This window comes from Taeniopygia guttata, chromosome 4 (assembly GCF_048771995.1).
Source record: "Taeniopygia guttata chromosome 4, bTaeGut7.mat, whole genome shotgun sequence".
Classification (NCBI taxonomy): domain Eukaryota; kingdom Metazoa; phylum Chordata; class Aves; order Passeriformes; family Estrildidae; genus Taeniopygia; species Taeniopygia guttata.
Window position 1 is genome coordinate 2,661,328 of NC_133028.1, and position 15,144 is coordinate 2,676,471.

Here is a 15,144-nt window from a genome sequence, read left to right on the forward strand (position 1 = left end):
ATGCTTAGCTGTTTGCTGGTAGTTTTAAATTTGTCTTCATGGAGTCTGTAACAGGAAACAGATTAATTGAAGAGAGCCTGTCCTTAGGCTCAGAACATCTCATCTTTCTAATCTTGTTACAGACTGATGGTGTGATGGAAAAGGCAGAGCCTCTGTGAGCAGTGAGAGGATCATTGAGTTTATGGAACACACAGGATAAAATGTCATTTCTTTTCCTCTAGAGGAGGAATTTTTCATTGCCACAAGTAATGTCTTGTCACCAGTAAGGCCTTGTGGACTGCACACGTGATGATTCCATTCCCTCATCTGAAATAGGAGGTGGAAAGGCAAAATTCTGAGAGACACCTCAAGTAGTGACTGATAGTCAGGAGATAAAAACCGAGGGGGAGCTAGTTTTTTTGGAGGCATTTTGGTCACTGACATTGCTGTAGTTTATATAATCCCACAAGGCACAAAAAATTCAGTTTATCACTGAAGTTTGCCTGAGAGATGTTGCAGTTGTCAGATACCTCCTTTTCCCCTTCCTCTCCCAGAGTATTTCTGCAGGTTCACTGACAGGGGCAAGTCCCCAAACAAGCACAGCCAGCTTTGGTACCTAAATTCCACTTGAATCTGTTTTTCAGTCTCTCTCCCAAGAAGTGCTACTAAAATTGTGCTGACAGGTAGGAACTCTACCTCGAGGGAGTTATGGGGACTAAAATCTTGCCTAGCCTTGAGAAGAATAACCTCTGCTTCTATTTCAATAGATTTGTATGCATTTATAAATAAAATGTGGTTGCCCCTTGGCTTGAGTGTTCCAAACCAGATTATATATTTTTAAATTCAAGTTTCCTTTCCAGTGTTCTGCTGAGTTGATTGGCTGCAGGCCTGAGGAGGCTCCTTTATAATTGGCATTTGCTTCAGCTCTGCTTTACCCTGGGGATTTCCCTTTCACTCTTGGGAGTTTTTTGGTGGTGAGCTGGTTTACCAGCTGACACCTTATCAATGAGAGTGAATTTCCTCTGATGTTGCAAAACAGAGTCTTCAGACAAAACCTGGCAGATTGCTCACATGAAAAGCTCTTTTTCCTTTACCTGTGCACAGAGATTTTGGTACATTTGCATTTAAGTGCCTAAATGCACTTAGATTTTGGTAAATTTGCATTTAAGTGCCTGAATAAAAAAAGGTTTGGATCTTCAGAGCTGTAGAAATGGGTCAGCCAGGATCACAAGGATCCTCTGGAAGGTCTGACCATAAAGTTTTGACTCTTTGATATTTGATCACGGAAGAAGAGGCACCAAGTTTTAGTTGTTTCATTATGTGGACATCAAGATTTGTGTGTGTCTCAGCAGAGCTCTTCATTATCTATTTGATATTTATATCCATTTTTTCCTGTATTAACAGTGCATTTCTGGAGACTGATGGAGAGCCACTCCATAATTTCAGTTTAAGCATCAGTTTTCAAGTGTGTATACTTCCCTCAAAATCAATTTCTCCTAAGGGAGTACAAATAGAAAACCTTGCAAAAAAACTCATTCTCTTGTGATTTTGAGGGGTTAAGGACACTTATTCTATCTAAGCAGTGAGGGGGGCAGGAATTCTACAGATCCATCTGCTCTGTGCCAAATTATTCTCTGCAAAATCCATTTTGGCTTCCTGCAGAACCTGCCCTGACAATGCCAAAACTGAATGCTATACAAGGAGGGTTTCTTTGGTCCATGGCCCTCTAAACACTCAGGATGCTTTTCCTCATCCTAAAAATTCAGGAAACACCACAAATAAAGAAATGATAGGGAGCAGGTGGTGCCTGAAGAGTCCCAATATGTGCTGTGCCTTCCTCACTACCAGTGAGGTTTTCTCCACCCAAGCAGCTTCCCAGGACTCCTGACCAATCTGTGATTCCAAAAATCAATGTGTGCTTCCAGCTGGAAGCCTAAGAGAATTTTCAGGATGCTGTGGGTTTCACCTGGTAAAAAGTTGGGCTCTTGTGCAGTTGACACAAGGAATGTGTTTGGAAATAATCCCTGGGATCAAAGTAAGGGACAAACAGAGGGTGATGATCTGAAGGGAGCCTCACAGCACATCCAGGTCCGAAAAAGAACAGAAAACAAAAGTGTGAGTGACTCATTTATTTACTGATTTGTTCAATGAAGATGTGGTCAAAGCAGGATAGTCTGTTCTTCACATGCAGTGGAATAAACTAATAAAAAAATAAATCTTTATATGGTTCAAGCGCCCAGTCTGGGTGACATTTAGATGGGTGAGGAGAGAGGCGAGCTTGCTTTAAAAAAAAAAAAAAAAAAAGAAAAAGCCAAAAAAACAAAAGCAGGCAGCTGAAGATGAGCATCTGCAGTTATCAAATTTCCATCTGCTGGGATTTCCCCAGCACCCCACCCCATGGCTGGGGGGTGGCCCAGCCACTCTCTGCTCTGAGCCACCAGCTCAGAAGGAGCCTGAGTGCCAAAAATGGGGGGTTTGAAAGGCAGGTTTTTGCCCAGTGCCCTCTGTGTGCCTGGCACAAAATCCAGTTGAAGACCCTGAGGGGCTGGGGGTGTTTCTGGGTTATTTGTAGGACACACTGAGTTTTGTGGGAATTCTGCTGCCTAAATTTGACCCTGTAGCTCCCACACAGCTGCTCTATGAGCAGATGAGAGAAGAGAGTTAGAGAGATGGTCAAATAAAAAAAAATTCTAAATAAATATTCTAAATAAATATAAATAAATACTCCCAGCCATCCTGACTCTCCCTTGAGAGCAGGTTCCCCTGCTCAGCCTCCACCTTGCTTCTCCCTGGGCACTTGTGCAAAGTCATCTCTCCTCTTGATCTGAACCAAGTTGCAGTCTGGATAAATCCTTTTTTTCCTACAGATTGAATCATAGGTGAATTTAGGTTGTAAAGCATGTGAGGTTCTTCATGAATTTTTAATTTTTAGATGATAAAAAAAAGCAGCTGGAAATATTTAGTTTTATGGAGAAAGCTACAACCACCAGGAAGCTTTGAGGGCTGGCACACTTTAGCTACCACAGCAGTGCCTCAGAGCACCTGGAAATGTTCTGCTGATCAAAATTCAGCATCTGGAAAACAAATTCCATTGGCAAAAAAAGGGCTGGGAGCTGAGTGCTTTCCCAGTCTCACAGCAGGGCTGCTTTTCTGCCTGTGCTGGGAATGGAAGTGCTGATAGGAACGTGCTGGGATACTTCCAAAAAATGCAAGGTGCTGTTTTTCAGGTAGGGAAGGACCACAATATCATTTGTTAGACCTTCCAGAAGCAGGAAAATGTGTTTTAGTTATTGTTGCTCTCAGTCACAAGTGGGACACTGTCTTTTGATCTCTTCTTTTTTTGCAGAACCATCTAGAAATTGTTTACCAAAGCAATTCTGAGGCTTTGTGATTAGTTTTGGTTTTTTTTACTTTTTCCTCATTTCAAATCCTGCTGAATTACAGCCTCTCTAATAAACCAGGGGAAAAACATTATTCTTGTCCTTCCAGGATCAAGATTAAATGTAATGCACTTACAAGAAAAGAAGAATTGCTGTTGCTTCCAAATGAAATAGGGTTATGTTGTTCTTGGCATCTGGAGAGCATATAAAGAAAAAAATGTGCAGTTGGATTAATTGTTGTGGTGATGAATGACCCAAAAATGATCTTGTTTTGTCTCAAGAACTTCCTCAGATCCATAGATTTTTCATAAGATAGCAGTTTAAAAAATGGATTTGGCTTTGCAGATACACTTAAGATCCTTTCAGTCCTGTTTTTCTCATTCTTACATGTTGGCAGGATTCTTTCTCCTGACTTTCTGGGAATTTGATATAAAAATATTTATATATATATAATATTTTTATATATATATTTATATAAAAACGGGACCAAATACTCTTTTTTTTTTTACCAAAAGACACCTTTTTTAATATGGATATATTTTCTGTATACTGAATGACCTGTTCCTGTCTCTCCTTTTTGTTTTTTTTCTTATGGAACAAATATTTACATTCCAGCTACTTAAGGAAACAATTACCATATTAATGTCAAAGATGTAGCATGGCAAGCATTTAGAAATCAATATCATTATCCTTTAAAAAATCCGTTTCTCTGCTGGTGATAGAGGAATGCCCTGGGATTGTCACTGAAATTTGAAGAACTCCTCTGTTTGTTTTAATCAGCCCCTGGAATGTGATGGAGCCAGAGGCCAGATCCTTTTGGAATCTCTTTGTACCAGGTACTGCACAAACAGAAATTCCTCTGTGCAAGAAACTGTCCTGGAGGGAAACATTTTTGTTCTGTGTGAGCCATGGAATCTTTTATTGAATTGGAAAAGGCCTCTGAGATCATCAAAGCCAACCTTCAACATTAGTCCAGCCTTCCCTTGGAGGAAAGCAAGACAATTTTTAAATGAAAATGATAGAAAACTGCAAATTTAGGAGTTCCCAGTAAAAACCAGTTCTTATTTGAAACATTTTCTAAGTAATCTGTCACATTTCCAAACATTTAATCACCATTTTGATTTGTGAAGGTGTGAATTCCACAGAACCAGGCATCACCATGTCACTGATGCTGGGCTTGGAGTTCTCTGGGTCAGCTTTATTGTGAGCTTTAAGGTTTTAATACTTATTTCAGGGTAGGCCATTAAGTTTTTTTATTGCAAATAACTAAAAGCCTGAAGCTTTTGTTTAACAAACAACATGTAAAAAACTCCTTTTGTTAATACAATTGTGCCTCCTGTGCCTAAAATACTTTATATAATAATTTATATATTACATGTAGGCACAGCTTGCTGGAAGAAAGTTTTCATAAGAAAGAGGTTTTCTTATAAAACTTGATTTTACCTGAAACTTTCCATTTCTCTCCACCAGTGTAAGTCCACTGTTCCTTGTGAGCACTCCCAATGTCCTGCAGTGGCAGAGCAGACCTGGGGCCAGTAACCAAAAATGTGAACGTTGCATCAAAGTGCAGGGAGGGGCAGGGACTTCCTGTGGGAAGCAGCAGATTGATGCAAATGAAGCAGGCAGGTTGCTATTTAAGAGGTTTTCTGTCAGCTGTGCTGAGAACCAGCCCTGCTGTGGAAGGCAGCTGAAACTGGTTGTGCCATCAAGGGACAACTTAGACTCAGCTTAAAAACTTTTTATGTGCTGGCTGCAGAGAAAAGAAGATGCTGCTTCACTTAAAACCTGACTTGGGAAAGAGCAAACTGACCAATTGTCATCTTCTCTGTCCAGGAAGAGGAAAAAAGGAAGGCAAAGGAAGAAGAGGAGAAGAGAGAATATGAAGAGTACCTGAAGCTGAAGGAGAGTTTTGTGGTTGAAGAGGAAGGAGTTGAAGAATCAATGACAGAGGAGCAGGTATGTGAGGCTGGTTCTGCAGTTCCCCTTCTCCTGTTAGACTTGCTGCATTCTGTCTTGTGTAAAATGAAATTAAAAAGTAGGAGTCAGCCAAAGGTTTCTGCTTGTGAAAGCTAAATTGTGTCTGTGGCACAGGTTAACCCTGGAACATTTCCTGGGGAATGCTGCTGTTCCTCATACCAGACTCCCACGGGGTATTTTAGAGTTCTGAAAGAACTTGCTGGAAATGAGTTCTGTCCTCCCTGTGTCTAAGAACTGAAATCAAACTCATTCTGGAATTCAGGTAATCTCTCACTGTCAGCAGCTCTGCCTTACCCACAGAGACTGAGCCAGTAAAGCTGAATTTGGAGTTGGAAAGTGCCCACAGACCTTGGGGGCAATTATTTGGGTTTGGCTTTATTTTCTACACTAAGAGAGCTGCTGTGAAATCAAATTAAAAACCAAGCTCTTGTCTCAAAAGGCTTCTGATAAGGAAATCCTCAGGACAAACCCACACTGCTGCTCCTGTGGCTGTGGTTGATATGTGATACTTGATAGAAAATCACAGCAAACCTGGAAAAGTTTTGCTGTTGTGGGAGGGAGAGTTTTGTCTGCTGAAAACCTGTTAGACACAATTTATTTGCTATCACATCCTGGAATTGCTCTTGGGTTGTAGCTGCCAATTTGAGCTGTCCAGTGCATTTCTTGAGAAGGATTTATTTCAGGGCCATGGGTGCATTTGCTGCTCTGCTGAAGAGACTCTGGAATTCAATGGATTTGCTTTAGTGTGACTGAGAGTGGCTTTGAGCACAGCAGATTGTGCCCAGTGTCAGCACCATTGACTCATTACAGGTTCTCATTATGGTCCCCTTCCCATCAAAAAAAATTCCTCCATCACACCAGGATTAACACCAAGAGAAGTACTGTCTGCTCATGGGGAATTCCTTAAGGTGCAGTGAACAGCAAAAGGCACACTTTTATTGACAGTTCCTTCAAAAATCTGTACCTGTCCTGTCAGGAGATTAGATTATCCCTAAATATTGTTGTGTTCCACTTCAAACACCCTTTAAAGCTGGAATGTGGTGATTGTCCATGTTCCTACAGCTGCCTGTCAAGGAGAAATTAATCTCCCTCCATGTCAGAAGAGAGAAGGGTGTTCCTCACCTAAAAGAGCTTGGCAGGCAGTTGATGATGCCTGTATGTCAACCTGAGATAAGTTTGATAGGGGTGAGGAGCTAGAACTTGAATTGCAGGTGATTTAGAAGTCACATTCAGATATAATAACAGGTACAGAGTTATTTGGAGGCAGCAGAAATGAGAAGGAAATTAAGCAGCCACCCTGGCCTCGTGGTGGCTGAAGTACTGAAGCATTTCAGTATCCTGTTAGCAAAGCTGACTCTGCCTTGTGTTCTTGGGGCTGCTTGTGCTGAAAATCAAGCTCCTGCCTCCAGAGCTCACCAGTTAATTAAGGCTGATTGATTCCCAGGGTTGCAGAGCAACCTGATCTCCTTTTAACCTGCATTGCCTCTGAAATGGAGCTGCTCAATGGATTTCAGGTGCATGGCTCTGAAATGCTTGAGCTTCCACAGGTGCTGTGCAGCTGTGCTGCACTTGGCCAGCTGCAGGTCCTGAGTCACTCTGGGTTTTCCTCTGCATGGAGTGGCCTTGGTGTGTGACTTAATGATGCTTAAACTCACCCAGATGTGGTTATTTCAGGGTATTTATGATGGGAAGAATTAGAAATTGTATTATAGCCTTCTGGGAAAAATTTAAATTGTACCTGAGTCACATTCTGTCTCAGAAAATACCTGTCAGAAATCCCTTGTGAAGGATTAAATCTAGATTATTTTTAAATCTGGATTATTTCTTCCCAGTTCAATATCTCAGTCTGTGTAGTTAAAACTTAGGAATTATGCAATTTAAACACTTTTTTGATGCATTTAATGCTCATGAATTCAAAATAATAATTGTTTTCCTTGTCTCCAGTCTCGCAGCTTTCTTATGGAATTCCTGGAATATGTTAAGGTAAGGTGCCTTTGGTTTTTCTCTCCTTGGTGTGAAAAACCTTTTTGTCAAAGAGCAACATCTTTACTTCCTCTTTCATTTATTTAAATATTCCACAAGTAACAGAAGTGATCCCTTCAATAAGTGTTATTTACTGAACCAGCACAAACACAGTTATCTAAACCTTATTTAATTCCAGCTGGGTGCTGGCATTTGGGGCAGGATGTGGCTCTTGCCCTGTGGTATAAGACAAGCCTGGTGAATCTCCTTCAGAGCTCATGGAAGCAATGTTTGCTGTGGATTGGGATTTGGAGCATTTAGGCTTTTTTGTTTGTGAGCATCAGCCACTGATTTAAAAACAGTCTCTCCATGTGAGCTCAGCAGGAAGGAGAGTTGCTATACCAGGAGGGTGTTTTTGAGCTTCCAGCATTGCACTGGAAAGCTCAATCCCAACTTTTCCTGTGATTCCTTCACGTATTTTTGTCCTTGCAGCTTCCAGTGTTTGAATGTTCAGGAGGGCAGTGTAAGAAGCAGCTGCCTTGTTTTAACCAGGGTGTGTCAGTCTCCCTTTCATCCCATTGTATGGCTGGGTATTTCAAACCTGGGCTGTGGTCATGAGGGTTTGTGCTTTTGATCTGTGAGGGCAAATGCTCTCCACTATTGCTGTATCAAAGGTCAGATGCATTTTTCTCCTCTGACTCCAACACTGGCATGCAAATCTTTTTTTCCTAATGAATCCCTTTCTTCCTTTGCTGGAATCTGAACTCTCAGGATGTGTGACCTGTGTGAAAGGCTTCTCCAGCACGCAAATCACTTGGATAACTCAGTGAGCTGCTAATAATTTTCTATTCCAAAATCTCACGTTTTGCACGTCCATTATCCCAGAAAAACCCTGGACTTACAGCAGATTTATCTCCTGGACTTAGAGATTTTCCTGATGGATAACTCTCCTTGGGGAGTCCTTTGGAGCGATTGCCAGGCAGTTGTGGACAAGAGCTCAGAGCAGAGCCCTGCAAAGCTCTGCTGGGCTGCTCTCTGCTTCTTCTTTACCTCTGTGGGTAAAAAAGGAGATTCCAGTGTCCCTTGAGATCTTCCACAAGCACTGGGAGGTTTCCAAGGGAGGACACAGCCAGGGCAGACTCTGCCCATTGCCCCGGGGCTTGTGGTGGATGGATCAGATTAGTCACAAACTCCCAGTTGAGTGTTTCAGCACCAAATCCTTTATCAGTCACTTAATCTTGACGTCAGAGAAATTAAACTTGGGCTGGAAAGCGAAGTCTGAATATTCGACACCTGATTTCCTCTGCAGAACTGGGGCATTGCTTTCTTTCACAAGTTTTAAGTATTTTTTCTTTAATCTTGAAAGTGTGCTTAATGTATAGATAATATGTATTGCCCTCATATTCTGTTCTGTTCACAGAAACCATTGACAGGAAGCAGTGCTGAGCTGCTCATAGCTGTCAGAAAAAATGTATAAATTAAGAGTAATTGGCATTTTTTTAAAAAATAAAATTGAATTTAGCCCTTTTGAATAATTTCTTGTGCTGATATCATTGACTGGAGATAGGTCACCCCATGCTTCATTCTTAAGGGTGTTGGGAGCAAAATGCAGCCTCTTGCTGTGTTTCATCCCTTGCTGAGGACAGCAGCAGCATCACCCCTAAAATGAAATTAATTCAGGAAAATGTGGATGTGTTTTTGTTGCTGAAGGGAAGTTAAGCTTGTCTCTAGAACATGATGCATGTGGAGAAGTGTTTTATTTTGTATTCCAGAGTGTGGGGAGTGCATCCTAATCCCACCCCAGCCCCTTGGGCTCTCATTCCCAGCAGGATCTGTCTTGGAAAGCTTCCACTGAACTTGGTCATTGAGGGGGAATATCTTTAAGTGAAGGTTTAAGTCCTGTTTTTCCTGTTCATGTGGCTTTGCACCAACTCCCCCCCAATCCCTTTAAAAGAAGATGTGACGAATGTTGGCAGTTCCCAGCTCTGAGAACTGAATTCCATGGACTGGTTCCAGTTCCATGTGTTCAGTCCATGGTATTCAGTTCTCTAGCTTGGCTGCATCGAACTTCACAACTGCTAAATCTGTGTGTGGCTTTCTTTTTGGTCTGATTTTATTAATGAAAAAGATTCATCTATTTCAGCCTCTCTCTATTTCTTCAGTGGCCTTCCAGTATGCTCTCAAGACCAGGAACAAAGGACTTTATTGTTTGAAGTGTTTAATTCGTTAATGGAGATGCAGCTCCATATGTGGCTGTACATACATGGATTTTAGGAATGTAGACCTGAATATTAACTGAGCTTTCCAACAGTTTTGTCTTTTCCAAGCTCCTTACAAACACTGCATCCTTTTGCAGCTAAACAGATGAGTTCCTAAAACTTTGGCAGAGAAGAAAACAGGAACCAAGTAGCTGCAGACAAGCACTACAGGTGTTTTCTCTGGAGCTACAGAGAAGCACAAAACCAGATGTGAGCAGTGCTGGTTGTGCCTTGACTGAGAAAAGCTGCAGGAAGAATCTGTCAAAAGCATGACAGTGTGCAGCTCCAACACTGACAATTTTAATAAGGTGTTGGCTTGCTTAGGAAGATTATTATGGCATTAATACACATGACATCAGTAAAACAGACTAAAGCACTTAATGCTGCCAGTCTTTTCTGGGTTTTATGTAAGTGCTGATACACACCAGTGATCGTTTTAGAAGGTGCTTTGAAACATCCCTCAAAGAAGAAAGGGCTCTTGGTAAAACACACTGGAAATTAAAGGTGGCAGCTGAGAAACTCAGGAGGTGGGGGAACAGAGTCATGGCTGTTCCTTGTGCTCATCCCAGTGTAAGGAAAAGTCTGGAATCAAGGCTGGCAGATGTGTTTGAGTCTTGCCCTGAGTGGGTCAGAGCACTCAGTCTTTCCACAGAGCTCCCTGCTTTAGGTAACCTGAGAGATTTTCATTAGAAGAAAGTTCTTACTACAAAAAGTTACTTAAAGGAACAGGTTCTGCCTTGTTAGGTTAATGCATTTTTTTATTTGAATGGAAAAAAAAATCCCAACTTTCTCATTCATCAGCTTAACTCTTGTTTGTTCCCACAGAAAACGAAGGTTATCCAGCTGGAGGACTTGGCTTCACATCTGGGTTTAAGGACACAGGTAAGCACTGACTTTTGGGGTGGAAATACTAATTTTTGCTGGGCCCCTGCCTCCCTCTTAAACCAGAACTCCATTTAAGTGTGCAGTGGGTTACTTACAGGAATTTATCTGGTTAAAATCTAGATTACAATTTCCTTCTGCAGTCATATAACAACAAGAAAGAGAGATAGAGCTGTAGAAACCAACACTTGGGGTGCAGTGGAACTGCATGCTTGGAGTAACTGTGGAGTAAACCTAGCCATAAATTCAACAAGTTGTTGCTTTGGGTTGGTAGCAGAAATTTGCTCCTAAAAGGAGCAGGAAAAGTTATACAAAATGTGGAATTTTTGAGCAGGGAAGGACCTTGGAGAAGGATCTGTGTGCTTCATGGAACTTCATGGCACTGCACAACCTTTCCATGGGAAGATTCCTATAACCCCTTCCTCCTTAAAACGGGCAGTAAAAGTTTATTTTAAGGAGTAGGGAATTTAATTTGAACATCCCAAAATACAAAAAAAAAAAAAAAAAAAAAAAAAATCATCCCTCTAAGACCAAAGGGCTGATTCCATCTCTCTGTGTGGGAGTGCTGAATTTCTTAACCCTGAGGGATTTCAAGGTAAGCCTCTGTAGTTTATCTGAACGTGTGAAATGGTTTTTGCTTCCCTTTTGATCAGTCTGTTATTCCTTTTTCTCTTCTGCACAGGATGCAATTAACAGAATCCAGGACCTGATGGCAGATGGCACACTGACAGGTGACAGCCAAAGCACAAAGGGGATCTTTCTGTAGCTGGTGGTGCAGAAAGTGCCTTCCCTATGGCAGAGAGAGAATTCCAGTATCATTCCTGTTTTAAGGATCTAGTAGGACTTAACAGCTAGATATTTATATTTTATTTATTTACCCATCTGCTGAAGGCCTTTTGAGGTTGCTGAGCAGCCAGCTGCAAATGGGGCCTTCTGAAATCTGAATTTGAGAGGATTACTGGGATGATTTGGGGTGGTGTTAAAGCCAGGACTGGGGTGTGGCATGTGGGAGAGGCAGACATCCCAGAGCACTGCAGGGTGCTGGAGTCAGTGAAGTGCCTGTTCCCAGCCCTGCACCCTCCCAGTCCAAGCTGGCATGGCAGCAGAGACTGAGCAAGAACAAAATATGCAGTCTTGTTCTTTCCAAGGGTGAAGTAGAGAAAGGTGCCAGCACAAACATTTATTGACCTGATCTTGTGCTCGTGGCTGGAGAACAACTATCTCAGCAAGTGCATGTGGAAACCCTTTCAAATGCCCTAAAAGTGCTTGGAATCCAGGGAGAAGGATGTGTGCTGTGTTGGCTGGCTGTGCCCAAAGCCAGGGAGCCTCTGCCTCCGTGGAATCCATAAAAACAGAGTTCTGTTCTCAGTCTGGAGCCACAGAAATATGGAAACTGAGCTGCACTCCCTTCAGAGGGGAAGCTGGAAAGGCTGAGCTGGGCCCCACAAGGGCTCTCAGTGCCCTCCTGGACCCTCCTGCTCTGCCTTTCTCCACCAGCTGCCTGAGCTGGGAACATGAGCACCAAAAAAAGAGGGCTAGGAAGGGGAAGAAGGGTCTGGAGGGGAATCCATGTGAGAAGCAGCTGAGGGCACTTGGCTTGTTCAGCCTGGAGATGAGGATGCTGAGGGGAGATTCCTCCCCAGGGGCAACTCTGATCTCTGCTCCCTGTGACAGGGACAGGACACAGGGAACAGCTGGAGCTGGGTCAGGGGGATTTATGTTGGGGATCAGGGAAAGGTTCTTCCCCCAGAGCATTGTCCAGGCTCCCCAGGGAATGGGCACAGCCCCAAATCTGCCAAAGTTCCAGGAGAGTTTGGACAACGCTCCCAGGGGCGGGGTGGGATTGTTGGGGTGTCTGTGCAGGGTCAGGAGCTGGATCAGTGATCCTGGTGGGTCCCTTCCAGCTCAGGACATTCTGTGATCCCTGCAGCAGCTGCTGTGGAGCTCCCAGGCAGCTGTTGCAGTGCACAGGACGGGTTCCTTTGAGCAAAAGGAGCATTCCCAGGGCCCTGGGCTGCTGGCACAGCCCTGCTCCAGCATCCAGCAGTGGCCAGGAGATAAAATCCTGCCCAGCCTAGATAGGCAGTGCTGCCTCAGCAGCTGGAACATTCTCCCAAAGCAGTGAGTGCTGCCTGGTGGGAAGTGAGGGGAGCCCCGGTGCTGACTGAATCTGCAGGGTGCTGTCTCTGCCCTGCAGGTGTGATTGATGACAGGGGAAAGTTCATCTACATCACTGCAGAGGAGATGGCAGCCGTGGCCCAGTACATCAAGCAGCGAGGCCGAGTCTCCATTGCAGAGCTGGCCCAGGCCAGCAACTCCCTCATCAACCTCCAGCCTGACAGCAGAGCTGTGCCTCCAACCCTGGCCTGAGGAACACGCTGCAGGAGCTTAACCTCTTAATGAATAAAGCACATAATTAAAAGCAAAGAGAACCTCCCCGGGGTATTCGTGGTGCCTGAAGGTAGGATGCTCTTTTGAAGCACCAGCTGCAAACTCAGAACTTTTTAGAACTGGTGTTAAATGATGAGTTGATTGTAGAAGAGGCTGGCCAGGAACTCAAACACTGATGCACCTGTGGCCCAGGAGGATCAGTCATTTATCCTCTGGCAGCCAGTCTCATGTTGCTATAAATAAACTTTTTATTGTTTGCAGATTCTGATGTCTCCATCAAACTGATTGCATTCAGGGTTCTCCAGGCTTGCTCTGCACTGTGGAGCTGTTTAACTTTGTGATGGGCACAGCATAGGTGTGTAGGCTTTGGCTGCTGTACTCACATTGGAAGGAAAGAGTAAAAAGAAAATAACTCTATGTGTGTCTTTGTTCTTGCTGAAATATATCCTGAAACTCTGGTTGAATGGTTGCTCTGTTCAAAATTCCAGGGGCTATTTCAGGAAGCCTTTGCTATATAAATATGTTTTCCTTGGTTTATGTAACATAAAACTTTTGCTTGCAGACAAGCTGCATCATTTCCCTGTAGCCAAGAGACTGAAATCCCTCCAGGGAAGATTTGACTGGGCTCATTTATTGTGCAGGCCAGTTCTGCTGATACCAACCAGATCCTGGTGATTCATCCTTTGAAGTCAGAGCCAGCTCAGAGTGTCTGAAGGGCTCAGACACCCCCACCCCGTGGCCTCTGTGTTCTGCAGGTCTGGGGGTTTTTAAATAAAAACTTCAGAAACTCTGAGTCACGCAATGAATGTTCCAAGTTAATTATTAGTAATGTATTAATTGTATGGGTCAGTGTATTTCCTGCATAAGAATATTTATTTTTTCAATTATTCATTCATTCTCCTTTCTGAAATCAGCAGAATTTATGTGGATGAAAAGTAAAGGGGAGGACAAGAGGTTTTGTCTCTGCCAAACTTGGAGGTAACTTGAGCAGACTAAAAGCCACCTTATCAGTGGGATGAGACAGCAATAAAAGAATGGAAAGAAACATTTCCTTTTAATCTCTGCAGTGCTGCTGGATGTGAGAGTGCAGGAGAGTGGAGTTCCACCAGCACCATGTGTTGGTGTGAAAGATCAGCACATCCTGAGTGCTGTACAACCATAGCCAGCAAAGAGGTTATTGAACATTTGAGGATTTTAAACTATCTTCCCATAGGATTGCATATTAAATTTTAAAAAAATATTTGGGTTTGCCACTGGTTTTTTTTGTTCTGTCTTCAACTATACTTGTAATAAAATCAACAATATTGAAAGAACTTGCAGATGTTTTTGTTAGAAATGGGTAGGGACAGGGTTGGGGTAAGACATGAGTGTGAGCTCTTGCCAGCAGCTGCTCTCCCCTCCTGATCCTCTCCCACCATTTCTATTCCTGTTCTTTTCACCCAGCTGCATCCTCTCAGCACTCAGGAAAACTCATTTTTCTCTCATTTTGGGTGTGCTTTGCTGCATGTGAATTGTGATGCTGAGGATTTACACGAGCCAGGAGAAAATAATGTAGGTAACAAAAACCATGGGTGGAGCTTCTAACCCTGCTGAAAACTCCTTTGGAACAACCCCTGCTCTGCCTTGGAGGAATTGTTGCACTTCTCTGAGTTTCCTGGGTGGCTGCAGGAGGTGAGGACAGGCCCTGAGCCTGTGCCTTGGGGAGCAGCCACCACTATTCAACTGCAGTTCCATTCTCTATTAAAGGAATGTTTTGGTATTTTCTAGGAATTCACATCCAAAGTCCCAGGAGGCAGCTGAAAGTCTGGAGCACAATTGCTTCAGGCCATTTGTTTGGATGGGTTATAAATGAGGCAGTTCAAACCTAAGCTGCTGTTTCTGTCTGTGGAAGTGGAGGGGGAAGAAATTCAGGGCTGTGCCCCCAAAATTATTTCACTGGCTGAATTCAAACACAAGTTTAATATATCCCAATGGGAAACCTTTCCATATTCAGTCTCAATCTGTGATTTTCTCACTTCTACCTGATTTCTGTGGGTCTCAGCTGCCAGCTGGGGCCAAGCCCTGACAGTCTGGCACAGTCAGCACCAAATACAGGGCAGCAAAATACTGGTAAAATGGTAAATACACTAAAATTCTGGGCAGTGGATTTTGGGCTTCTCATTTTGGGATGATCCATATGCAAATCACTCATCAAAATTAGCCGTGGGCAAGGGCAGCTCCTCCCACTGCCCCTCTCTGCAAGAGACAGCATGGGGGTGATATTTTGCTTCCTGCTGCTTTGTCCAATCTACTTTCATCTGTTTTTAAAAAGTAGA

General features: G+C 43.2%; 1 protein-coding gene and 1 non-coding gene across 2 annotated transcripts in view; both read left to right on the top strand.

The window, feature by feature from the left end:
- DDRGK1 (DDRGK domain containing 1) overlaps nt 1-13,089 on the top strand; it is a 33,322-nt gene extending 20,233 nt beyond the window's left edge. The window contains exons 5-9 of the mRNA XM_002190277.7: nt 5,193-5,315; nt 7,281-7,319; nt 10,382-10,438; nt 11,121-11,169; nt 12,636-13,089. Coding sequence (XP_002190313.2) covers nt 5,193-5,315; nt 7,281-7,319; nt 10,382-10,438; nt 11,121-11,169; nt 12,636-12,808 — 441 coding nt within the window. The 3' untranslated portion in view covers nt 12,809-13,089. The remainder of the gene's footprint in view (nt 1-5,192; nt 5,316-7,280; nt 7,320-10,381; nt 10,439-11,120; nt 11,170-12,635) is intronic.
- Nucleotides 9,257-9,372, top strand: MIR146A (microRNA mir-146a). The gene is given in 1 exon segment (NR_048965.1): nt 9,257-9,372. It is a non-coding gene; the product is annotated as a microRNA mir-146a (primary transcript).
- Nucleotides 13,090-15,144: the final 2,055 nt, after the last annotated feature.